This window comes from Coffea eugenioides, chromosome 2 (assembly GCF_003713205.1).
Source record: "Coffea eugenioides isolate CCC68of chromosome 2, Ceug_1.0, whole genome shotgun sequence".
NCBI classification, from domain to species: domain Eukaryota; kingdom Viridiplantae; phylum Streptophyta; class Magnoliopsida; order Gentianales; family Rubiaceae; genus Coffea; species Coffea eugenioides.
Genome location: NC_040036.1, coordinates 14573359 through 14600556, shown reverse-complemented (window position 1 = coordinate 14600556; position 27198 = coordinate 14573359). Strand labels below are relative to the sequence as shown.

The 27198-nt window shown below is 37.0% G+C and overlaps 3 protein-coding genes and 1 non-coding gene across 4 annotated transcripts; 1 reads left to right on the top strand and 3 right to left on the bottom strand.

Moving 5' to 3' along the window:
- The first annotated feature begins 978 nt into the window (after positions 1–978).
- Positions 979–8664, top strand: LOC113757264 (LRR receptor-like serine/threonine-protein kinase EFR). The gene is made up of 6 exons (XM_027300632.1): positions 979–1095; positions 3733–4771; positions 4900–4971; positions 5941–7944; positions 8094–8433; positions 8544–8664. The coding sequence occupies exons 1-6, from the start codon at positions 979–981 to the stop codon at positions 8662–8664; spliced, it is 3693 nt and encodes a 1230-aa protein (XP_027156433.1).
- Positions 8665–10964: 2300 nt separating this feature from the next.
- On the bottom strand, positions 10965–12679 carry LOC113757252 (probable LRR receptor-like serine/threonine-protein kinase At3g47570). The gene is made up of 3 exons (XM_027300625.1): positions 12663–12679; positions 11949–12087; positions 10965–11792 (listed from the first exon to the last, which is right to left on the bottom strand). Exons 1-3 carry the CDS (start codon positions 12677–12679, stop codon positions 10965–10967), a joined length of 984 nt encoding a protein of 327 aa, XP_027156426.1.
- LOC113757245 (LRR receptor-like serine/threonine-protein kinase EFR) lies at positions 12195–19284 on the bottom strand. The gene is made up of 5 exons (XM_027300620.1): positions 18366–19284; positions 17472–17543; positions 14355–16352; positions 12742–13097; positions 12195–12361 (listed from the first exon to the last, which is right to left on the bottom strand). Exons 1-4 carry the CDS (start codon positions 19282–19284, stop codon positions 12754–12756), a joined length of 3333 nt encoding a protein of 1110 aa, XP_027156421.1. The 3' UTR covers positions 12195–12361; positions 12742–12753.
- A 3896-nt stretch (positions 19285–23180) lies between these two features.
- Positions 23181–23287, bottom strand: LOC113764246. Its single transcript, XR_003467528.1, has one exon. It is a non-coding gene; the product is annotated as a small nucleolar RNA R71 (small nucleolar RNA).
- Between the last annotated feature and the right edge of the window lie 3911 nt (positions 23288–27198).

The window sequence follows — 27198 nt, the reverse complement described above, 5'->3', positions numbered from 1 at the left end:
TCTAACGGATTTTCAGTGAACACTAATTGAGATACCTAAATTACACATGGCACCCTCGGCATCACTTTCCAATGGCAACCCAATGTTATTTCTATATTTATGTCAATTGTTCTATTTATTTAACTTGTCACGTACTCTTTAATTTTTTTAATAAATCAAATTGATTTGGTTTAACTCAAGTTTCTTTTATCCTCACGTGATAAGTGAAATGAGCACTGAATTTGGTATCGGATAGTTGTACCGAAGATGCCAATTACTTAAATTATACCAAACCTATCATGCAAATGTACACACTGACAATTGTTATGCTACGATGCATTTATAAGATTTCCTCCTTTTTCTTGCATTAAATTCCCATATGTAGTTTCACTTATGTGCAATACATACATACATATACAGATACATAAACATAAGATTATGGATTGAAGACTGGATAAGGCATTTGCTGCACAATCCAGAACTGGATCTAGGAGACCACAACTTGATAACTCCCCCAGACGAAAATTCAACAAGAATCGTGCAATTTATCTTCAAAGTCATGGAAATGGCCGTTACATGCACAGTGGAATCACCAGAGGAGAGGATGGACATAAAAGATGCTCTGAAGGAACTCAAAAAAAAAAAAAAAAGTTCAATTTCTTAGTCAGTGAATCGTTCCGAAGGTGAAGATACCAAGCTTGATCACATCTTAAATGACCTAGCATTATATGGTTCAAAGACTCGGCCGAGTCGTCACCAGAGCAGGGTTTTTCGTTCCGATACCGGGACAAGATGACTTTAAGGTAATGGATCGCCAAGAATTCGGTTGAGTCACCGAGACGTCTTTGAGAAGAAAAGAAACGGTAGAGTCGTCCCGAATCAACTAAAACTTTTATTATTTTTGCTAATTTTTTATTATTTTTATTTATCATATCTTTTTACAATTTTTCAGAATATTAAATTTTTAAAAAATTGCGTCTCGCCGAGACCACGTTGAAAATGTCGAGATCGATGTGGAATAGTTCGACCAATCACGACCGCGATCGTGATTTTGAACCATGGCCAGCAAAGTTAAAGCAGGAGAAGAAATATACTTCATTTGGTTTCCACATCAAGGTTATGCCATCACAGAAAACCAAATTAAGAGTGAAACTACATCCATTGAATGCAGTGTGAGGAATGGGACAGCCAGAGACTGTCGGTGATTTCTTTCCCAGTTATTTCTATCCCAAGTCCCACCTATGCTAATAGCTGTGTAACGTGATTCTTTTGAAACTTTGTTATGACTGCAATTAGCAATTAACAACTCCATCATCAGTGCAGCAGATAATTACTATTTAGTTACCAGACTTATATCCGATTAATTTACACGTTTCCAATCTATATTATTGGCATAAAATGCATACTCTTCGATCATCCGTTTTGCCAACTCAATGACAAAATGTACTTGAATGAAATTCAACATAATTGTGATGTACTTTTCTTGTTTTGTCATATGGTTTGCAACAAATATTTGTTCTACAAAGAATATAGAATCAATTAAGCCACAAAACCTTATAAGTTACAACTTACGATGGTAAATAATAAATTTGTCCAAGAATTATTTGGCTATTCCTTTCCCTTTTCTTGCTTGTTCCTGTGAAATGTAAAGATTGAGCAAATGGGGATTAGTTTGTTTGGGTATAGTTCCTTAAATTGACTGAAAATGGTTAATTTTTTTTTTTTTTACTTTGTAGTTTGGTTTAATTCTTAAAGAATGTTAATGGAGAAGTAAAAGCAAATTTATGGAATTAATTTTCTTTCATTCAAAGGATGGTCGCAAATGAAAACTGTTCGACTCAATAAGATAATTCTTTTCTAGGCACAAAGGAAGAAAAACACAGAAATTACACCAATAGTATAATCGCATGTGTGATTAGTTAAAACAAGAAATTAATCATCCATTTACAAATTAATAGTACAAAAAACAACAAAAAAGTGTCAGAATATAGTTAAAGAGAGAAGTTAGGGGGAGAGGGACGAAATTAAGCGAAATTTTTTTGGGTGAAAGGCGATGGAGTTAATGTCGAAATTCTTAAAATTGTGTAATATAAAATTTAAATTTCTCAAAACTCAGGCATAGGGCGGCAGCCCCACTGTTCCCTGCCTCCATGCGTGACTTTGGGATTATATTATAATAATAATTTGGTCATAAATCTCAAAAGTTTGGTAAAATTACGTGTTATAATTATTTTATGAGGAAATGTTGACTTGAGGGCCCCTTACAACTTTCTTAAAATTCACGTTTTTAAGAAAGTTAAAAGTTCGACTCTTTCACAAAAGTTAGTGAAAGTTGCAATAATTATACTTTAAATATTTTATTTGCTACCGTACAAATTTTCAATGAATGAAGTATTAGTGACCAAGTGAAGCTGGGCTATGAGAGTAACGTGACTTGCTATTGTTAATGATTTTAATAAAAATAAAAGTACAAGTATAAACAAGGGTAAAATATGAAAAAACTCCTTGTGATTTGCTAAACGTTCAATTTAACTTCCTTTGATTTGAAAATCTACACTATAACTCTCTGTAGTTATAACTAAATTGAAAATTGAACGAAAAGCATCTAATCTAATAGTTATACGATGAAATGTCAATATTGCTCCTATATAAATGAATTCCCTATGATTTGTCAAATGTTTAATTTAGCTCCCTCTGGTTTAAAAAATTACATTATGACTCTCTACGATTTCGACTAAATTGAAAATTGAATGGAAAGCATCTCACGTATAGGAGGGGCAATATTGATATTTTACACACAACTGTTAGACTTGATACTTTCTGTCTAATTTTCAATTTAGTTAACATCACAGGAAATTATAGTGTAGGTTTCCAAATCAAAAGGAGTTAAATTGAACATTTATCAAACCACGGGGAGTTTTTTAACATTTTACCCTATAAATAAAGAAATTCAATCAGTTGTTTGACAACCTTATCTACTTCTTGGCCAAGGTCTGAGAACGTAGAGGTTTAGGATTCAAGTCTTTCTTCCTTCCTTCCTTTCTTCTCGCATCTTAAATCTCGCTCCTTTCTGTTAAATCTTAGGACACTAGGATACCCAAATGAATAATAACTAGTGGTTGAAAATATTCATGTGTGTGCAACTAATAAAAAGATATAAAAATGATTAGTATGATTTTTTTTGGGAAAATAGTAGTTTAAAATAGTTCAAATGTTTAGTATTTTAGAGAAGTAGTAGTTTTTTTGTATTATTAAGAGAGTGGTAGTTAATTCAACAAATGTAGAGTGGCAATAGGGAGATGGATAGTTAAAATGATTTAGTTGTCTTTATCGAAAAGAATAGAGTAAGTAACATATTAGATGACACAATTTGTTTACACAAATCTCTCCCTCGAGCTTTATATATAATAAAGATGATAATAAAGTCATTTGGGTATTAAAAAGAAAGATGCTAAAACGCCGGGGGAGGGGGGGAAGGGATGGGTTGGGTGGTACGGGGGGAGGGAGTGTAAGCAAGAGGTCTCGGGTTCGAGGTTCGAGTTTTCCTGCTTACACTTAAAAAAAAAAGGTAAAATATATATATATATATATATATATATACTACTAAAATTTGCTAATCTCTATTTATCACCGTCATTTGCAAGGGTAGGGTAAGTAAATCTAATTAGCGTATAAATCCATTATTATAGTGAATATAATAATTTTTACTCGTCAAATTATTTCTTTTGACGTTGGACCATCTTTAGCTGCCAGGGTGTTCAGACAAAGTGGCTCCAAAACTACAAATACTACCGACGCATCAGGCTGTTTGTTTCATCTTCAGTTTCACAAACCTCGTCTTTACTGATTTCCTCTGCAACTCCTCCCTCCTCTGTTCTCATGGATATAATTACTGTCCTTTTTCATCTTGTACTGCTGCTAAGTCTTCCTACTGTTTCGATAGCCCTCATCAAACGTAGCATCCAAACAGATCAATCGGCATTGTTTGCCTTAAAATCCCAACTGTTCGATTCTTCGAATTTACTGAGGAAAAATTGGACTGCAAATGTGTCAGTGTGCAACTGGATTGGAGTGACATGCTCCTCTCGCCACCATAGAGTTGTCTCCTTGAATCTCTCTTACTTGGGCCTTCAAGGTAGCATCCCACCAGAGATAGGAAACCTCTCTTTTCTCAATTCTATTGACCTCAGTGGCAACAATTTCCATGGAAATTTGCCCATGGAAGAACCAATGGTGCATTTACACAGACTCAAATATATTAGTCTTGCCTTCAATAAGTTTGGTGGAGAGGTTCCTTCGTGGTTCGGTTCTCTGCCTAACCTTCGAGTCCTGGATTTGTCAAATAACAGCTTCACAGGTGCCATTCCGATTTCCCTATTTAATGCATCAAAGTTGGAGTCCATAAGTATCATGTTCAATAAATTGCAAGGAAATGTTCCCCAAGAAATTGGCAATCTTGTCAACTTGAAGATCTTTAGAATGGCAAAGAACCAGCTTACAGGGTTTGTACCATTAACCCTTTTCAACATCTCGTCCCTGCAAATAGTCAATTTGACAAATAACTTGCTATCTGGCAACCTTCCGGTGAACCTGTGCTCTAAGCTTTCAGGACTTCAAGGCTTTGACATATCCTATAACACATTATCAGGCCAAATTCTGTCACGGTTCGACAACTGCTCAGAACTTGAAGAACTCTCATTGAACAACAATTATTTAAGCGGAAAACTACCAAGAGAGATTGGAAACTTAACCATGCTAAAGCTTTTGGGTTTGGGTCAGAACAGATTCACAGGTAATTTCTTTTTTTTCTTCTAGACGTCATGGTTTTTAAATGCTGTCATATTTTCTTGCATTAAAAAGGAAGAAATCTGCATGATATTATGGCTGGCGATTTGATTTTTGTGCACAATACCATTGCAGGCGGAATTCCAGCGGAGATTGGTAATCTCCAGAATTTGGAGTCTTTAGCTATTGATGGATGTTCCCTTAACGGTAAGTACTAAAGTTGTTTTGGTGTAATTAAATGGTTTGAGGAACTAATCTTCGGCAGGAAACGAATTGAGTTTGTCCTAATTAAATAGTTAGAGAAATCTTGAGTTGGCAATTCATTTTGTCATGTTACAACTTTTATAAGATACGCTTATGTTTAGTTACTAATATAATCTGATCTCTACTAGAAAATTCCGATAACTCTTGAAAATCATTTAGTGCTACAGAGTTCAACCTTCTTTGTGCAATTACACGTCAAAAAATATTGTATTACTTTACTTTAGATATCAATTTTTTTTAACCCTCGCACCTCTTCTCATACGCTTCCTATCTCTAACGGTTGGAGTTCGACCCCTGAACCTGATAATGGGTAAAACTCGAAAATCGCTCCCCCACTATTGGGCCAACCAGTTGTTACTTTAGATGTTAATAATTGGCAACAAAGGTTTTAACAACATATATAGAGGTGATTTAACTATAAGAAACAGGCGGTGTGTAACGCGGTCCAAACATTTTCAATCTTTGTAGACCAAAAAAAAAGAAATTTTTTTTCAGCTGACATTCATTGGCTTGTAAATTACTATTATGGCTTGCTTAGAACTATACGAAACCTTGTTTTCATTTCCATACCAAAATATCATTCCCTATTTATCTATTCAAAAATAATTTCCGTCAACAGTAGGTCAAACTATAAGATTACCCTCTATCACTAATTCATAGTATCTGTGTTTTTTTTTGGTTAAATAAACGCTGATTTAGGCAATCAGGGGGTCGCTGTTGTACGGCCCATTTTTTCTTTCATTTCTTCTGCAAAAGAAGTAAGTGCAAATCCTTTGTTCTCTTGATTTTCTCAAATAAACACTCGACTAGAGGGGTAATATTTCCAGCTGTTAATGCAACAACTGACTCTGAATGCACGAGTATTCTCAAACTTTTTTTTTTTTTTTTTTTTGCATTCTCAAATTTTGGCAGGTCCAATACCGAAAGATATTGGCAATCTTCAGAAATTGAATATATTAAACTTAGCTGCTAGTGGCTTGAGTGGTGAAATTCCAGTAACCATGTTCAACATCTCTGCCCTAAGATGGATTTTATTGACCATGAACGACCTTTCAGGGAGTCTTCCACCTAGCATAGGCCGCATGCTACCCAATCTAGAAAGATTGAATGTGGCGCATAATGAAATATCTGGTGTGATTCCTGATTCCATCTCAAATATGACTAAGCTAGTTATTTTGGAGCTCAGCATGAACCATTTCACTGGTTCAATTCCCAGATCACTTGGCAGTTTGAATCTCCTTGAAACTCTTAATGTTGCAAGCAATTATTTAACCACAGCTTACCCCAACGAGTTAAGCATTATTTCATCTTGGACGAATCTTAAAAGTTTAAAACTTTTGATATTGGATTATGTTTCTATTAAAGGTACTATTCCACGTACCATAGCCAATTTTTCCAATTCTCTTCAAAAATTCCTTGTTCGTAATTGTGAATTAGAAGGCAGCATTCCACCTGAGATTGGAAATTTTAGTAGGATGATAAGCCTGGATCTTAGCAGCAATTTCTTCAAGGGCCAACTTCCGTTGACATTCCAAGGGTTACCGAATCTCCAAGGATTAGAACTTCAAAATAATACGATTTCAGGGGCCATCTCACCTAATTTTTGCAATCTCAGGAGTTTAACTCTATTAGACTTGAGTCAAAATAAATTCTCAGGTCAACTTCCAGAATGCTTGGGAAATATGTCTTCTCTGGGAAAGCTTAATCTGTCCTCCAACGGATTAAATGCCACCATACCGGCCAGCCTCTGGTACCTAAAGGATCTTATGTCTTTAGATGTCCACTCAAATGCTTTTGGTGGTTTCATACCGCAAGAAATTGGAAATTTGTTGGCCGCAACAGACATAGACTTGTCAAGGAATAAGTTTTCAGGAAATATTCCGGCATTGGTTGGAAGTCTTAAGAACTTGATTAGTTTCACATTGGCAGACAATGAACTGCAAGGATCTATTCCTGAGATAGTAAGAAAGATGGTGAACTTGGAATCATTGGATCTATCTCAAAATAATCTCACTGGAGAGATTCCTGCATCATTGGCATCACTCTTGCAGTTGAAGCATTTTAATGTGTCATTCAACCACCTGCATGGAAAAATTCCAGCAAATGGTTCTTTCCTCAATTTCACGATTGAATCGTTTATGTTCAATGAAGCATTATGTGGTGGCCCTCCTCAACTGGGATTCCCTCCTTGCCCAAACAATTCTCCTCAAGCATCCAGGACGAAAAAATTCCCCAGAGTTGCATACATCCTGTTAACAATTGCGTTCACAGTTTTTGCAGTTATTATCATCGTGTTGGTGCTCACCATGACAAGGCGTGGAAACAGAAATCGTGCTCAAACAAATCCACTCCTTCCAACCACACATGAAAGGATTTCATACTATGACCTTGTACATGCAACTAATGATTTTGGTGAAAGCAACTTGATTGCAAAAGGGAGCTACGGTTCCGTTTACAAGGGAGTCCTTAGGGATGGGAGTATTCTGGCAATAAAAGTTTTCAATTTGCAAGTTGAAGGAGCATTCAAAAGCTTCGATGCAGAATGTGAAGTTCTGCGTAATATTCGCCATCGAAATCTGGTAAAAGTCATCAGCAGTTGCTCTAACCATGATTTTAGAGCTTTAGTCATGGAGTACATGCCTAATGGAAGCCTTGAAAGGTGGTTGTATTCTCACAACTATTTCTTGGATTTCCTGCAAAGGCTGAACATAGTTATAGATGTAGCAACTGCACTGGATTATCTCCACCATGGCTATTCATCACCTATTGTCCACTGTGATCTGAAGCCCAGCAATGTTCTTCTGGATCAAGACATGACCGGTCACGTGGGTGACTTTGGCATTGCAAAGTTACTTAGTGGAGGTGAAAGTAAAGCAATAACAAATACACTTGCAACAATTGGCTACATAGCACCAGGTGACTTAACTTTCTAATCCTAATCGATACCCCAACCGATGAATAAATGCTGTATTCATAACCTCGTTGTGTGAATTTTCTCTTGTTTATCTCATGTTACCTTTCTCAACGAGCAGGATACTAACTGTGATTATTATAATTTCTACTAGAGTATGGATCTGAAGGTAAAGTGTCGAGAAAGTGTGATGTCTATAGCTTTGGCATTCTGTTGATGGAAACATTTTCAAGGAAGAAGCCGACTGATGAAATGTTCACAGAAGATTGTGGATTGAAGGATTGGGTAAGGCATTTGCTTCAAAATCCAGAACTGGATCTAGTTGACCACAACTTGATAACTCCCCCGGATGAAAATTCAACAACAATCATCCAATGTATCTTCAAAATCATGGAAATGGCGGTCACATGCACAGTGGAATCACCAGAGGAGAGGATTGACATAAAAGATGCTTTGAATGAACTCAAAAATATCAAAGTTCAATTTCTCTTCAAGTGAGTTATCGAAAGGTAAAGATTCCATGCTCCATCATCACTTCTTAAGGACCGAGTAAAATTAAGTAAACAAAATGCATAGAATTTCTTTACCTGAACGCAAAATCCAGGTTAAGCCATCAGAAAACCAAATTAAAAATGAAACTACCTTCATCGAATGCGGATTCAGGAATGGAACGTGCTGACAGGCTGCGACTTATAAGGTGCCTAGAAGAAGGCTTGCTTGCATGATGCATTCGATAAATTTTAAGGTAAATTTCAGTGTATGACCATCTCATATCTATGTTCGATGGTTTCTTTCCTGGTTGTTGCTTTCCCAAATCCCAACGATGCTGATAGCTGTGTAATGTGATTCTTTTGAAACTTTGTTTCGAATGCAATTTGGAATTAACAACTCTTCCCAGCTCTCTATGAGAGTAAAGTAGTCTCCCTAAGAATGGAGACTCAAAGCTCCATCGTCAGTGCAGCAGATCATAATTAGTTACCAAACTTGATTCGACTAATCAAGTTGCCAATCAATGCAATTAGCATAAGATGTATACTCTTCACTCACCTCTTTTGCCAACTCAATGACAACGATACTCTTTTATCTTAATTTGAATCTCAAATATCTAACCAAAATCGTATATTTCAATGAATCAAGACAATAGAAGCCGTCCTAGTGTTATTATGAAAAATTTCCCAAAAAAAAGTGGGTAAAACATACTACAACAAGGAAAGACACTGGAAACTACCACAATGGAAAGGGATGCAGCCGTTTCTGAGCAATGTAAGAGCTTTTTAACAAGTTGTAACTTAATGTAAATAGTTTGTACATCTTCATAACAGGGACATTTTATTGAATTATTATTCATGTGGACCCTTAAATAATAGGAATGCTAGAATTACGTAACAGTATTTTTTGATCCTTACAATTCGAATTTTCACCTTGTTAGTAAATTTAGGACCATGAATAGTCCAGTTCCTGCCCTTAGTTCCTGCTGGAATCTTTCAAACAGAAATGGAAATAGCAGTCTAGCTCCAATGTTAATATATTCTCTTTAACCGAAATGTTTAAGGAAATTTGGAAAATGCCCATCTCATGGGTGAAAAAATACTTGAGATTCCCGTTGCCACTTCTTGTATTGATCTCTATGCCACTCTCTACCTTTATGCTACGTGTGAATATATACGTGGTATGTTCACTGTACATCAAAATATGTTTTCACAATCTGTCTTTTGATTAGAGTAGTAGTCTCTTCATCCAAATTTTCTTTTTTGGTTATTCACTGGCTTAAATCTCAAATGCACCCTGAATGATCTTTAGAGGCTTTCAGTGACTTAAATTTTTACAACCGTGACCCTTCTCTGCAGTCAATTAAAAGGTTCTAAAATCATCTCATAAGGTGACACCAAGCTTCTCAACTTAGAAAATCAGGTTTTTTCAGAAATTGTTGATATTCCTTGAGAGATCAAGATTCATATAACTAGTTTATTTCTGGTTTCTTGCAGTGTATTCATAGTCATCGAAGTTTGTTTCAAATTGAGAGGTTTGTGATGGCCTCAAGTGCCATTATAGTACTGATTCATTAGCTTGTAGCAACATTTGAAAAAGACAAACAAATAAATGAAACCACCTAGTTCCTACATATTTTATTGCTTAAAAATATTGCAAATGAATTGGACAAATGTTTAACTGTTTGTAAATGTAATATTTCCAGTAGAAGTAAAGAGCATTTCATACCTTTTGACTATTCACTTTGAAAGAAATAGAACATTGATCTTTTTGAGTTCATTTAGAGCATCTTTTACGTCAATCCTCTCCTCTGATGATTCTGCTATGAATGTCAAGGCCAGTTCCATGATTTTTGAGATACATTGCACCATTCTTGTTGAATTCATGCCTTGGAATGTTATTAAGATGTCGTCTATTAAGTCTATTTCTGAATGGTGCATCAGATCCCTTACCCAGTCCTTCAATCCACAATCTTCAGTTCTTCACTGAACATGTCATCAGTGGACCTCTTTCTTGAAAATGTTTCCATCATTAGAATGCCAAAGCTAGAGACATCACAGCTTATGGACACTTTACCTTCAGATCCATACTCTATGCAGCAAATTATGGAATCAATATTATTACTCTGCTTGTGGAGGAAAACAAAATGGAGTAAACACAAGAAAAAAATAAATAGATCAAAACTGTGGAACTTTACAACATAAATGCATCAGGATGCTAATACAAAATCAAAGTTTTGAGTCACCTGGTGCAATGTAGCCAATTGTTGCGACTGTCTTGGTTTGTGCCATTCCATCAACTCCACTAAGTAACTTTGAAATGCCAAAGTCTCCCACATGACCGGTCATGTCTTCATCCAGAAGAGCATTGCCAGGCTTTAGATCACAGTGGACTATAGTTGACGAGTAGCCGTTGTGGAGGTAATCCATTACGGTTGCTACATCAATCATTATGTTCAGTCTTTGCAGGAAATCCAAAAAGTGGTTGTGAGAGTACAACCACCTTTCAAGGCTTCCATTAGGCATGTACTCCAAAACTAAAGCTTTAGAATCATTGTTGGAGCAACTACTAATGACTTTAACCAGATTTGATGGTGAGTGTCATGCAGAACTTCACATTCTGCATCATAACTTTTGAATGCTCCTTCTACTTGCAAATTGAAAACTTTTATTCCCAAGACACTCCCATCCCTCAAAACCCCTTTGTAAACTGAACCATTGCTCCCATTTCCAATCAAGTTTGTTTCATCAAAAATATTAGTTGCATGTACAAGGTCATAATATGAAATTCTTTCATGCAATGTTGGACTGAGTGGATCTGTTTGAGAATTACTTTGGTTTCTACGCAGAGTCTTCATGAGAACCAACACTATGCTAATTATAGCAAAGACAGTCAATGCAATTGGCAACAAGATGAACAAAACTCTGGGGAACCTTTTTCTCCTTGATTTGGGGCAAGGAGGGAATCGCATATAAGGAGGACCACCACGTAATCCTTCATTGGACATAAAAGATTCAGCCGTGAAATTGAGGAAAGAACCATTTGCAGGAATTTTTCCATTTAAGTAAATGAATGACACATTGAAATACTTCAAATGCAAGAGTGATCCTAATGATGTAGGAATCTCTCCGGTGAGATTTTTTTGAGATAGATCTAATGATTCCAGGCTCAACATGTTTCCCAAAGTCTCAGGCAGAGGCCCTTGTAATTCATTATCTGCCAATGATATGTTAATCAAGTTATGCAGATCCCTGACAGTCGTCAGTATATTTCCTGAAAGCTTATTCCCTGACAAGTCTATGGATACTGCGGCATTCAAATTTCCAATTTCTTGAGGTATATCACCACTAAAATTTGACAGAGACTGTGGGGAACACCAACTGATGTTTCATAAACTTTGACTTCGTGATCAGGGTCCACACAACTTTATGAAAAAGGAAGAAGTTTTGGAAAGATCAGCTTAGGGAAGTCTTTGCCAATTAATCTACGGAATATATATACATTAATTTTCATTTATTACATTTTGAAAGTCAGGTGTGGGTTTAAGAACTGAATAATTAACCATGTATGGAGTGTGAAATAATTCAAGAAACAGATTAAGTAGTTGTTGCAAATGGTGCAGCTGGTGATTCTCATTTTCAGACTTGACAAGGCCACGTCTGCACAGTTTGAAGTGTATCTGGTTGTACAAATTGAATATAGATGGTATGAATCTGTTTATAATCCAATAATAATAATAAAAAAAAGAGTATTACAAGCAGTGACAAATAAAGCACCTACAAATCACTGAAAACACAGCTATCCTATGGAAAAACAATAGTCTTGAATGATCTGAAAGCTGCATATGTAAATCTTGATGCAAATCATGTAGTTGCTTCTTAAAGCATTGATTTCCCTTTATTGTAATTTGAGAGCTGGCCTTCACGTCCTTTTCTGGAGTAAATTGGGCAAAACATTAAACAAATGACAGCAAATCTAGGCTACAAGGGAACAGATCATTTAGCTCTTAAATATGCGACAGGTTTTGTGAGAGCTAGCAAAGATGGACTACAACAAATCCATTGCTGAAGGTTCACACAACTTATTAATTTTTAGTTTATTGCAGCGAAGTTTGTTTTGAGTTCAAATCTGGTTTTCTAATGGCATCAACTGCTGGCATAGTACTAATTCATTAGTTTGTGAACAAATAAAAGAAATCACCAAGATTAAGTGGAGGTTTTGCACAGACTTCTACCTATCATGTGATGACATTTGGGTGCTTCGTTTAACTGTTTGTACATGTAATATTGCCAGTTGAAGTAAAGAAAAATTACCTTTTCACTAATCTACTTTGAATCATAGTCAACTTTGATTCTTTTGAGTTCTTTCAGAGCATCTTTGATGTCGATCCTCTCCTCTGCTGACTCCACTGTGCATGCAAGGGCCAAGTTCATGATTTTTAATGTACATTTCACCAATCTTGCTGGATTTTGCTCATGGATAGTTAGGAGGCTCTGGTCAATGAATTCCAATGCTGAATTTTGCAACAACTCAGCTACCCAGTCTTTCAATGTCCAATCTTCAGAGAACAATTCATCAGTCGGCTTCTTCCTTGAAAATGTTTCCATCAAGAGAATGCCGAAGCTATAGACATCACATCTAGTGGATACTATACCTTCAGATCCGTACTCTATAAAGAAAATCATAATATGAATCACTATTCTACTTCCTGGGGAGAGCTAAGCAAGATAGGCACGAGTAAAGATCCTTCCTATATATCATTACTATATTAAAAGTATGATGAGTCTTAAAAATAGGGAGTATAAGAGTGTAAGGATATTTTGATCTTAATCTTTGTTTTGTCTAAATTACCCTCATATCTTTTAATTAGAGTTATTGCATTTCAATATGACACTAATTAGAGATATTATCATGTCTTTTGACAAAAAAAAAAAAAGAGAAATGAAAAGTTTCAACAAAATTACATCTCAAAAATGTTGGTTATTAAAAGTATAAACTGTCCATTTACAACTATATTCACCAATTATTTCCCACATCTCCAATTATTGTATGTGTTAAATTATCTCAAATTATTATATTGTTATGTGTGATAATTAAAGTAAACTATATATTACATACATATTGGTTTAGAAGAAAATCATAATTAATAAGAAGACAAAAGGTTATAAAAAATCAATGAGAAAACAAAAGGTTAAATTGATTATTAAATACACTATATTATGTCATATTGTCTAAGAAAATTCTCAAAAAAAGTTGTCAATAATTATAAAAAAAATATATAATAGAAAAGATTTACAACTCCTGAAATTAATAAAATTTTGTTGTATCCTAATCAGAATGTTTGAGTATATACTGTGCACAAGTTTTGTTCCATGCACTAGTTTGATACAACATAAAAAATTTCTCCTTCTTACTATCATAATTCAAATAAAATATGCAACAACTTAGTTTAGAAACGATACAATTCCATTTTCAGAGTTTTTGTGATTGTAATATGCACAATAAACTTTTAATTGCTTTGAATATAATAAATGTCTTGTACAACTAACAATTGTTTAATTTTGTTTATCATATGGTTTCTTAGTCAATATTATAATAAAAACTTAGTTTAAATATGATAATCTTTCATTTTCAAAGTTTTTATAACCGTAGAATGCACAATAAATTTGTAATTATTTTGTATGTAATAAACATTTTGTACCACTGTCAGTTGCTTAATTTTATTTATTATATAGTTTCTCGGATTATATTATGCCAACAATCAAAATTTTACATAGAAATTTAGTATATTAAAGATTTTATATTTAAAAAAAATATATTCACGTGCAAAGCGTGTAAGTTATTACTAGTATACTACAAAGTTGGAACTCAAATAGTATGAATATATCAATTTGTCTATCAACTTTTTGCAAAAACTTTAAATTACCCGGTGCTATATAACCAATTGTTGCGAGTGTCTTTGTCTGTCTCGTACTTTCATCCCCATGAAATAGCTTTGCAATGCCAAAATCACTCACATGACCAGTAATCTCTTCATCCAGAAGAACATTACTGGGCTTTAGATCGCAATGGACTACAGGTGACGGGTAGCCATGATGAAGGTAATCCAATGCAGCTGCTACATCCACCATTATGTCTAATCTTTGGACAAAATCCAAGAAATAGTTGTCAGAGTGCAACCATTTCTCAAGACTTCCATTAGGCATATATTCTAAGACTAGAGCCTTAAAATCTGGGTTAGAACAACTACTGATGACTTTAACCAGATTCCTGTGGCGAAGATTACGCAGAACTTCACACTCAGTGTCAAAACTTTTGAATGCTCCTTCTAAATGCAAGTTGAAAACTTTTATGGCTGACAATTTTCCATTCCTGAGCATCCCTTTGTAAACTGAACCATAACTTCCCACTGCAAGTAAATTGCTCTCGCTAAAGCCATTGGTTACATGTTGAAGCTCATAGTAAGGAATCCTTTCAGGTGTTATTGCCGGAGGTGAATCTGCTTGAGCAGTACTTTGGTTTCTTCTTCTCTTTTTCATGAACAGTAGTGCAATGCTAATTAAAGTAAAAGCTAAGAATGCACTCGGTAGCAAGACATAAGCGGCTAAGCGCAAGCTTTTCATCCTTGATCCCCGAGGAGAAGCGCAAGTAGGGAAGTGCAAATGAGGAGGACCACCACAGAGTGCCTCATTTGACATGAATGATTCGTTTGTGAAGTTCATGAAAGAACCAGTTGAGGGAATCTCTCCTCGTAGCTTATTGAAGGACACATTGAAGTGTAGCAACCGTGAAAGTGATTCTAATGATCTTGGAATCTCTCCAGAGAGGTTGTTGTGAGATAGATCCAACAATTCCAGGCTTACCAATTTGCCAAATGTTGCAGGAATTGGCCCTTGTAATTCGTTATGTGCCAGGGTGAGGTTGATCAAGGTCTCAAGGTCACCAAGTGTTGTGGGAATATTGCCTGAAAATCTATTGCCTGACAAGTCCATGTACAATGCAGCCCGCAAATCTCCAATTTCTGTCGGTATAAAACCACTCAAAGAATTTGAATGAATGTCTAGCTCCAACAAATCCTTCAGGATTCCGAGACTTGCAGGTATACTTGAATTGAACCCATTGGAATCTAAGTGCAGTTTTCTCAGTGATGTAATATTTCCAAAACATTCTGGCACCATACCAAAGAACTGATTTCGACTCAAATACAATATGCCCAGTTTCCTGAAATTGCAAAATGTGTCAGCAATAGTCCCTAGAATTTGGTTACCTTGTAGGTCCAAAGCTTGCAGGTTCAACAGTCCATTGAACGTCATTTGTAGTGGTCCAGTCAAGTAATTGTCGCCAACACTGAGGACTGATAGGCCACTTAGATTACCAATTTCAGGTGGAATGTTGCCTTCAATTTCACAAATACTTGCATAAAAGAATGTGAGCAAACTGGAAAAATTCCCTATTGTAGAGGGAAGAGTTCCTTTCAGAGGATTCAACGACATGGACAAAGTTTTTAAACCTCTACAATTCGTCAAAGATGAAAGAAAGCTCAACTCTGCCGGCGAATTGGAGGTGAAATAGTTTCTATCAAGACCAAGGGTCTCAAGGAACCTCAAGTTGCCTAACGAGGTTGGAATGGAACCAGTGAATTGGTTGTTGCCAAGTTCCAATGTGTCAAGTACCGTGGCATTTGAGATGGAATCAAGAATAGCACCGGTAAGTTTATTATTTCCAAGATACAACATTTGTAGATTTGGTAGCTTCTGGTCTAGACCAGGAGGAAGGCTCCCCGATAGGTTATTTGAGGTGAATGAAATTACCACTAGAGATGAGATGTTAAATATGGATGCGGGAATTGAACCGCTCAAGGCATTTGAAGTGAATGTCAAGGTCTCTAGTTGCTGAAGATTGCCAATTTCTTCCGGGACTGGACCTGCAATTTGCCAGTACTTCAGAATCCATAATCATATGTATGTGTTGGTAAACTACAACTGATGGCTGCAAGAATTCTCCGTGAAAACATGAACTTGTTGAGCAGCAAATGAATGAATCACTTCTCAGTGTCTGTGGTGTGTTTCGAATTGTACAAGACAACTTACGAGGACTATTACTTTTGGGTAAGTTATTTATTACCTCCCAAGGTTTTACAGAATGCTAGATGACCCCTTTAAAGTTTTAAAATAGTTCCTCTGTGATTTTATGTAAAATGAAAAGTAGTTAGAATGTGCAATGAATTACGGCGTTTATATCCAATACACTTTAAAAGGCTTGTGCTAAAATCTTAATAACCATGTAATTTCCTTATGATTTATATAAATATCCACTTTACCCCCCTATAATTTTTGCTTTTATCCAGATAATTCTCCTATATTTTTATACAAGGTGAATAAGCCGTCAATTGATTTAGCATTTAAGTAAGGATACCATCGATATGTCACCTAACAACATTACATATGCTATTTTTCGTCTAGTTTCTACTTTATATAAAATCATAAGGGATGAAGTGGACATTTTGAAACTTTAGAGGGATCACATGTAGCAATAGATGAAAACACAAAGGAATTATATGTAATTTATCCTTACTTTTTATCATCTTAAAAAATTCAAAACTATCTACGATGTGTTTAACAGTTTTGTCATTCATTTATCCTATGTCATGCCATATTCAAATTTAAAATTTTAATTTTGAAGGACAAAACTGGAAAGGAAAGCACTAATGTCATAACCAAAACATTTAATTTTATACTCGTATTATCGAAAAGTAACAAAAGGTTGGGATTGATGGAGTTAATGACAAAAATGTTTTAAAAACTCAAATTCGTGCAAACTACAGTTAAAAGTGTTTTTCGTCATTGCCACCTCTAAGGTTTAGAATTTCGATATGAACGATCAAAACTCAACATCCAACCTAAATTGTCTCAGAACCAAGAAATTGTATTCACCCTACAAATCGAGATCTTGAGCAATCAATTATCTCGACCACTAGAGTTGGAAGAAACGGAAAGCTGATGAAATGTAATCAAAGCTGAGAATCGAGATGATTAGTAATTACCAGTGAGTGAAGAATATCCGACCTCTAATATCTCCAAATTGAGGAGATTGCCTATCTCTCGCGGAATTTCACCTGTTCATTATACACACGAGGAAAAAAAATAAATCTTATGAGGGAAAACATATAGCTTGCCAGAGAACTCCTTAGAGAATAATAGCCGTACTTTAAGAATCAAGAATGAAAATTAATTACGTTCTCAGCAGTTCTTAATTAGATAGAAACAAGTAATTAAACCTCGTGTGCTAAATTCGGAAATTCAAGACAAATGAAAGGCAACTGCATGTTTCCACTTTGGCCAAGAGGCCTTTCGTGGACTTGTTTTGTAAATTCTAACCCCATATGAGGCTCTAGCGGAAATCTATGATTATAAAAGCAGATGTTAACACAAGTACATTACTATCATAAAGAGACCTAATTTCATTTTGAATTTATATTTTGTTAATTCTCATTTTGCACTTTCAAATACAAGTTTTACACCCTTATGTCACCAATTATTACTATTTTACAGCCCCTTTTTTAACTTTGAACACTTTAGACGTTAAATTTTCTAGCTTGCCTAAATCACCCCCCAATCATGTGCAATGCTTACGAATATTGAAGTAGATGGAACATATGCTAATGCAATTTTTTTTTTTCCAGACTTCCTTTCTTATAAGGGTGGAAAACGCTATTTTCTAAAATAAATCCCGTATAAATATTTGCACATTTATACTTTTTCTCTACGTACTTCAATTAACAGTCCGGGTTTTGGGGAGGTTTCTTTTCCCCTTTTTTTAAACTTTGAAAATAACTTTTACGTGTAAATTATCAAAACAATATTTGATGCTGTAGTGTGAGAATCTCTGTGAGAAATCAACAACGCAAAATGACACATGCTGATATTTAGTAACAAACCTTGGAAGGAATTATCTCCCAATGAGATTATGCTTAACATGGTTAAGTTTCCAATTTCTCGTGGTATTGCTCCACTGAATTTATTGATGCTCAGTGCAAGAACTTGAAGCTCTGAGCAATTCTTGAACCTGGACTGAATTTGGCCTGAAAATTGGTTTGTCGATAGAAAAATGGCTTGAATTTTTGGAAGGTTAAAGCACATGTTTACGGGAAGAATACCACTAATACTATTGCTTGTCAGAGACAGTCTTTGCAACGATGAAATGTTGAAAACGGCTGGCGGCATAGACCCTGTAAGCTGGTTACCTTGCAGATTCAAGATCTTCAGCTTGCCAAGATTACCAATTTCTTGGGGTATATTACCTTGCAGTTGATTGAACTGCACATTTAAGACCTCCAACTTTGATGCATTAGACAGGGAAAGGGGAAGGCTACCCGTAAAACTGTTATTTGCGATGAACAAGTATTGAAGATTAGGCAGAAAGCCGAACCATGAAGGGACCTCTCCACTAAATTTGTTAAAGCTGAGATTAATGTATCTGAGTCTTCGCAGACGGGCCATCTCCTGAGGCAAACGACCTGTGAAGCTGTTGTATCGGAAATCAAATGAATTGAGAAAGGAAAGATTTCCTATTTCCGGAGGAATGCTACCTTGAAGGCCTATGTAAGACATATTCAAAGCGACTACTCGATGGTGGCGAGAAGAGCATTTGACACCAAGCCAGTTGCAGACTGACATTCTCGTGGTCCAATTCTTTGTCAATAATTCATGTGTAGGATCCAAGACATTGGATCTTAAGGCAAGCAGCGCAGATAGATCCGTGGAAATGTTGCGCTTGATGTTGGCTAAGGGAACCACAGGAAAGCATAGCAGGACAGCAAGAAGAAACAGGAAGTTGCCTGTTTTTGCCATGCCCATCATAATCGCTAACGTGACAGTATATGCAAGAGAGGGATGGTTAAAATTTGGGGATTTTAATGACACTCTTCAGCTCTATATGGACGCTGATGTGTTTGAGAACTGTCTTTGGAGTCTCCAAAGGCTCCGAAGACTCTTAAAGACGTTTTGCAAATCACATTTTTATTTCCTTCATATGTGAGTTGGTCAATAAGAGGTTGTAGAAAATTGTTTTTCCAGTCTTCGAAAACGCACCACTACTTTCATTGAAGGTGAACGTGAAGGGAGACTTTGTTGGATGAATGACTTTGATTTGAATTGTTGTGTGAGCTCTATCAAGAATAAAGCACTCAAAAATAGTGCAAAGAACACGGAATATTGGACAGAGTAGAGAAAAAAAGGACAAACGTGGAGATGGGTTTGGGCTTGAAGTTTCCTAAACATTAAGTTCTTGAATTGTGGAAAGACTCAGATCATGACCGATATGAATACTCCAAAACTAACGGGTGGAATGTGTGGAAAAATTAAATGCACGGGATTTTGGTTATTTCTTGATTGACCCTTTGCTTGGAAAACTACTTCAAGAAGAGAATATTTGCTCATGTACTCGCTTAACATCAGTGTGATATTTACTGCAATTAGTTTTAAGAGTAAATTGGTTCATTAATTAACATGTACAAGAATACTTAGCTCTTGAAATTTTTGTTGAATGGAAATTTTATCCCAGCTAATTTGTTTTTGTCCTCAAATTAGAGGTAGCCAATGGATGGGATGGACGAGATTTGGACGGGGCTTTACTGAAAGCCCAAAATGTTAGTCATGGGACCGGTATGGACAGTATTAAAATGGGCTAAATTCATTTTGATCCCATCCAAACACCCAATAAATCCCATTTTATTTATTTATTTTTTAAAAAAACTCTTTTTTCCTCAACTAAATACCTCGATTTGGGCGAAACTTAATTGGAACTACAAAATATGGGTTATATCCAAATAGTTCCATTTTGGTCTTGGAACCAGTATGGGCGGAACTAAAATGGGCTAAACCCATTTTGATGCCGCCCAAATATCTAATAAATCCCATTTTATTTTTTTTAAGAAAATTTCTTTTTTCCTCAATCAAATACCTCTTTCTTTTTAGTATAAGTAGAATAACTCGAATTCGAGACCTTTATACTCCTTCCCCCAAAACATCCAACCATCCCTCCCCCTCCTCAATCGAATACCTCAATATTGCTTTTTCTTTTATATCATTTAGTTTGTTTATTTAACCATGTAAAAGTTTTACACTCCTCTCTATATATCTTTACATATTGCGAGATAATTTTTTCTAACTAAATAAAATTTACTAGATACGAAATTCACAAAAGACTATCTTCATATAAGTAAGTGGATGAATTTTTATTTTTTTTTTTGAGTTCATGCTGACTGTAAGCATCCTTCAAAAGAACTGCAACTAAGTGATGTTAAATAGATAAAATTCTGTTGATCACCAAAATTTAAGTCACAACAAAATTGATAGATTGCAATTTCACTATTTATTTTATTATTAATTTTCCCTATTACCTGACTTGATGTGGATTAATTGCTGGATTCTACTCACTTTTCGTAATTTGCATTTATTTCAGAAAGTAGATCAAAAATACCACAATCACTGCTACTTTGACAGTCATCGGGAAAGAAATAAAATAGAAGGCTTGCAAGGGCACTTTTGGAAAAAGGGACACAAGCCCTTTTCGGTCATTGGACCGACGTCTTGTTTTCCCTGGGAGCCGCCGCACAGTGCAAGGAGGAGACTATCAGATACAAAATGGAAGATTGCAGAGGATGAGAGCTCTCTGATTATTTTTGAGTTTTTCGTCTTTTAGCTTAGGGGTGGACTTTTCTTTCTTGGCTTGTTCCCACGCATGTCAGGAGATTGGAGGCTAGCTTTTGTTGACTTTTCCATGGAGAGCTTTGGGATATATTGAGCTCACGTATGTCAAGAACAAAAGAAAAGACTTGAATTATGCTCTTAGTATTTTTTATTTAGCTTTTAGCTTTTCGTCTTGTAGTGGGTTTGCTTCCCTCGCATGTCAGGGATGATTAGGAACATTGAATTCTTCTCTGTAGCTTCATTATCCTCCATCGCGCAAACGAATTGCATTTTCCCAATTTCTGTGATAATGGCCGCGACTCTTGCTGCAATTTTCCATGGGTTTTGCTTGTCAAATATAAACTAATTTCTTCACTCTAGTCAAGGAACGACGGAAGCTTTGGTTCGCCTAAAATTGTGAAATCGATTTAATTTTATCTTTTTCTTTTATTTATTAGTATTTGCATATCCCTTGATTGCAGTATTTATGATTGTTTAATTAATTGATTGTCTTGGATCCGAATGATTAGTTAGTCTGATAATCTATTGTCAATTAGGGCATTAAATCCGTAATTGTTTAATTGTTTTGAATTAGTGACAACTGGCATGATTAGATTTGTGTCAGGGGGATACGCGGGCTAATATGAAATAACCCTAGTAGTGCGTTATTTGGTTAGAAAAGGGCTCCTCTAATACGAAACGCAATTGAGGAATTAAATCTTACGAGCGTACCTAGGATTGTTCTCCAATTTAAAGCAGTGATTAACGGGCGTACCTTGATCACAGACACAGTAAGGAGGGGTTGACTGTCATCGCTTGGTTGGCAGTTATAACCTATTTATTGATAAATAATTGAAATTGCTTGTGTATCGATGATCAATTAAATGAACCATTGCTGAAGTTATTCCTTGGCTAGATCTTTAATTGCTATTACCTTGATTTTAGTGAATTGCTATTTGACTTTTAGTTGCCTACTTTATTTTATTTTTAATTGTTTTCGTGTTTTAATTGATTTAGGCCTTTAATTATTGTTACTCTGAGTTCAGTGAATTGTTGTTTAATTTCTAGTTAGTTATTTATTTTTTTATTTTCTTATTTACATTTATTTGATTGTCGTCGTTCCTACAAAATCACCCCCTGTGTTACTTTGGATTTCTTAAGAGACAAATATACCCAATCCCTGAGAATACGACCCTACTTGCCCTGTTTACAAATTCATAGTTATTTGTGAAAAAAAATCATCCCATTCGCGTATATCGGATCAAACAAACTCTTCGGGAACAGGGTGAATCAAGTAACCCATTGCATACCTAGAGTCCCTGCTCCAGTACTTGGAATTGGGTTTTGATCATTTTAACTGGCAATTAGGTTTGATTTTATTATTGTACAGGCTTCGACAACCTGTCAATTTTTGGCGCCGTTGCCGGGGACTGGTGTCAGTTATTTGTTTCTTTTTAAATTCATTTTTGTTCTAATTTTCTGGTGCTTTTCGAGTGTATGCCTCGTTCTTCTCGTACAGGTGAATTAATTTTTGACCCCGAGGTAAAGAAGACTGCGCGTAGAACAAGAAAAGAGACCAGACAACTCAGAGAAGAGCACTCAGTGCTACATCTCAGAGACTGAGCCAGAAGTTGAACCAGCAGATTCGTTTGGCGACACTTCGAGTGACTCGTGCCAAGGAAGAAGTCCCTATGGCTAATACACGAACATTAAGGGAGTTGACTACTCATGATTTAACTCAGCAGCCTTTATGCATTACTTTCCCGAGTTTGAGTGATAACACTTCATTTGAATTGAAATCGGGTCTAATTCATCTTTCACCTTCTTTTCATAGTTTACCAGGTGAGGAGCCGTATAAGCATCTGCAGGAGTTTGATGTCGTGTGCAATAGTATGAAACCCCCGGAAATCACAGAAGAGCAGATAAAAATGAGGGCATTCCCCTTCTCCCTGAAGGATTCAGCAAAAGACTGGTTGTACTACCTACCACCAGGTAGTATCACCACGTGGGATCAATTAAAGAAAAAATTTTTAGATAAATATTTTCCTGCGTCCAGGGCTGCAAGTCTAAGGAAAGAAATTTGCGGGATCAAACAGCACCCAGGGGAGTCACTCTATGAGTATTGGGAGCGGTTCAAGAAGTTGTGCATCAAGTGCCCCCAGCACCAAATAAGTGAGCAGTTGCTCATACAGTATTTTTATGAGGGGCTCCTTTTCAGAGACAGGAGCATAATTGATGCTGCAAGTGGAGGGGCATTGGTGAACAAAACCCCTCGGGAAGCATGGGAGTTAATTGAGGGATGACAGAGAATTCACAACAATTCGGTACGAGGAGGATGTCCCAATACGCAAAGTGAATGAGGTAGAGACATCCTCTATCCAGCAGCAGCTAAGTTGACTTCTTTTGTTTAGGCAATTGGTGTAGGAAATGCATCACAGGCCAAGGTGTGTGGGATTTACACTGGTATGGGTCACTCTATAGACATGTGTCCAATGATGCAAGAGGAGGGTGCAGAGCAAGTGAACATGGCAGGTCACGCGCCCGCGCCAAGACGGTCCTATGACCCCTATTCAAGTACCTACAACCCTGGTTGGAGGGACCACCCTAACCTCAGCTATGGAGGGAACAGACAGACTAATTTCGTGCCAAATAAGCAACCAGGGTACCAGCAGCAATACCAATCCCGACCACCTCCGCCCCCGAGCTCTAGTCCATCTTTGGAGGAGATGATGAAGCAACTACTTGCTAATCAACAAAAGACGGACTCCGAGAGGCAGAACATAAGAAATCAGATGAATCAAATGGCCAAAACAATCAACCGCTTGGAGTCCCAAGTGCAAGGTAAATTGCCGTCTCAGCCTGAATTGAACCCGAAAAATGTAAGCGCGATGACCCTAAGGAGCGGGAAGGAAATTCTGGGACCTGAGCCTGTGATCCCTAAGGACAAAGATGAGAAAAAGATCGAAAATGAGATTGAGAGGGAGAACAGCAATGGTGCAGATCAAAAGGTACTTCCAGACCCAATAATTCCAGTTAAAACTAACCCGCCCCCTTTCCCTAGCAGGCTGGAAAAATCGAAGAAGCAGGATAAGGAGAAGGAGATCCTGGAGGTGTTTCGCAAGGTAGAGATTAATATCCCCCTCTTAGACGCAATCAAACAAGTACCGAAATATGCCAAGTTCCTAAGGGACTTGTGTGTCAACCGAAGGCGGTTGTGGGGAGATGAAAGGGTCATTGTTGGGAAAATGTGTCAGTAGTCCTGCAGAGAAAGTTTCCACCAAAGTGCGGGGATCCAGGTATGTTTACTATTCCCTGTAGGATAGGCAACACTGTGATTAGAAGGGCCATGTTGGATTTGGGAGTATCAATTAATACCATGCCTAAATCTATCTATGCTCCTCTAAAACTAGGTCCATTAAAAGAAACTGGGATAATCATTCAATTAGTTGACCGAACTAATACATATCCTGATGGGTTGGTTGAAGATGTGTTGGTAAAAGTTAATGATTTGGTGTTTCCAGCTGATTTTTATGTACTTGATATGAATGATGATCACTCACCCGATCTCTCACATTTGTTATTAGGTAGACCCTTTATGAGCACAGCACAAACGAAAATTGATGTTAATAAGGGTATCTTGTCCATGGAGTTTGATGGGAAAATTATGCATTTTAATATTTTTGATACTATGAAATACCCCTCAAACTCCAACTTTAGCTCCGTTTTCTCTGTGAGTGCTATTGACCTTGCGGTGCAGGAAGTGTTTGAAACCGTTGGCAAGGATGAGTTAGAAGTTGCTTTAACCAAGCACCTCGAGTTGGAGACAACTCCTGAGGTGGAGTAGAGTGAAGATCTGAAATGCACAATAGGGGCATTGCACTCATTGCCAACCATAACAAAAGGTATGAAGTCTCTCCAATTTTCATTCCCGAACCTCACCGAAGGGTACTACCATCTGTGGTGCAGGCACCTGAATTGGAGTTGAAATCCTTACCAGAGCACTTGAAGTATGCGTATTTGGGTGACAACGAAACACTCCCGGTGATTATCTCATCAGTACTGTCAAAAACCCAGGAGGAGAAACTGATCCGAGTTCTTAGAGAGTATAAAGAGGCGATAGGTTGGACCATCGCAGACATCAAGGGAATCAGCCCCTCCATCTGTATGCACCGGATTAGACTTGAAGAGGATACTAAACCTGTACGGCAGGCTCAAAGGAGGCTCAATCCCCTCATGATGGAAGTGATGAAGAAAGAAATTTTGAAACTGTTAGATGTGGGAATCATCTTTCCGATATCAGAAAGCCCTTGGGTAAGCCCGGTCCAGGTAGTCCCAAAGAAGGCAGGAGTGACGGTAGAGGCTAACTAAACGGGTGAGCTCGTGCCAGTGCGCAAACCCACTGGATGGAGACAGTGTATTGACTACCACAGGCTAAATGTCGTCACCAAAAAGGATCATTTCCCTCTTCCTTTCATTGACCAAATGGTTGAACGCTTAGCTTGTGGAGCTTACGATTGCTTTTTGGATGGATTTTCAGGATATTTTCAGATAGCAATTACACCGGAGGATCAAGAGAAGACGACCTTCACGTGCCCATTCGGGACCTTTGCGTATAGACGGATGCCATTCGGGTTGTGCAATGCACCTGCAACTTTCCAAAGATGTATGGTAAGCATCTTTTCTGAGTATGTTGAGAAAATAATTGAGGTTATCATGGACGATTTCAGTGTGTATGGTGATAGTTTTAATACATGTCTAGATAACCTGAGGTTGATCTTATTAAGGTGTATAGAGACTAATCTTGTGCTTAATTGGGAAAAATATCATTTTATGGTTGAGTACGGGATAGTTTTAGGGCATATTGTATCCTCTAAAGGTATTGAAGTTGATAAAACTAAAATAGACATTATATCTGCTTTACCTTACCCCGCGAGTGTGCGGGAAGTGCGCTCTTTTCTTGGCCACGCAGGTTTCTTTCGAAGGTTCATCAAGGAATTCTCAAAGATTGGAGCCCCGTTGTTCCAACTTTTACAAAAAGATGTGACCTTCGAGTTCGATAACCAGTGTGAGATAGCTTTCGACATTTTGAAGAAACTGTTGACTTCACCCCCGATCATCCAGCCTCCTGACTGGAATTTGCTATTCGAGATTATGTGCGACGCCAGTGACCATGCTGTAGGGGCTGTGTTGGGCCAAAGAGTGGGAAAGGCGGCTCACGTCATTTACTATGCATCCCGCGCTTTGAATGGGGCCTAGTTGAATTACTCCACTACTGAGAAGGAGCTTCTTGCGGTTATTTTTACTTTAGAAAAATTCAGGTCATATTTGTTAGGTGCTAAAGTAATTGTATTTTCTGATCATGCAGCATTAAGGTACCTAATGACCAAGAGAGATGCAAAACCGAGGCTCATCAGGTAGATATTGCTACTACAGGAATTTGACCTGGAGATAAGGGATAAAAAAGGCTCAGAGAACCTAGTAGCCAACCATCTGAGTCGCATACCAGTTGGGGAGGAGAACGAACCATTGAAGGATGCATTCCCTGAAGAGCATCTATTTTCTTTAAAGTCTCAATTGCCTTGGTATGCCGATTTAGTCAATTATTTAGTAACGGGTAATTTTCCTGCAGGTTGGTCGAAATCGAAGGGGGATAAATTGAAGAGCGACGCCAAATATTTTATCTGGGATGACCCGTACTTATGAAAGAGATGTGCAGATCAAGTGATGAGGAGGTGTGTAAGTAAAGCGGAATTTCAATCGATTTTAACTTTTTGTCATATTTTTGCCTGTGGAGGTCATTTTGGACCTAAGAGAACTGCTCATAAGGTATTGGAAAGTGGATTTTATTGGCCTTCATTGTTTAAGGATGCTTAAGTGTTTTGTAAGTCGTGTGACCGTTGTCAAAGGGTAGGTAATATAGCCCGTAGAGATCAGATGCCCCAAGTTCCGTTAATTTTTGTTGAAATTTTTGATGTATGGGGTATCGATTTCATGGGACCTTTTCCTACCTCTTTTGATTTTGTGTATATTTTGTTGGCAGTCGATTACGTGTCTAAATGGGTGGAGGCCAAGGCCACCCGG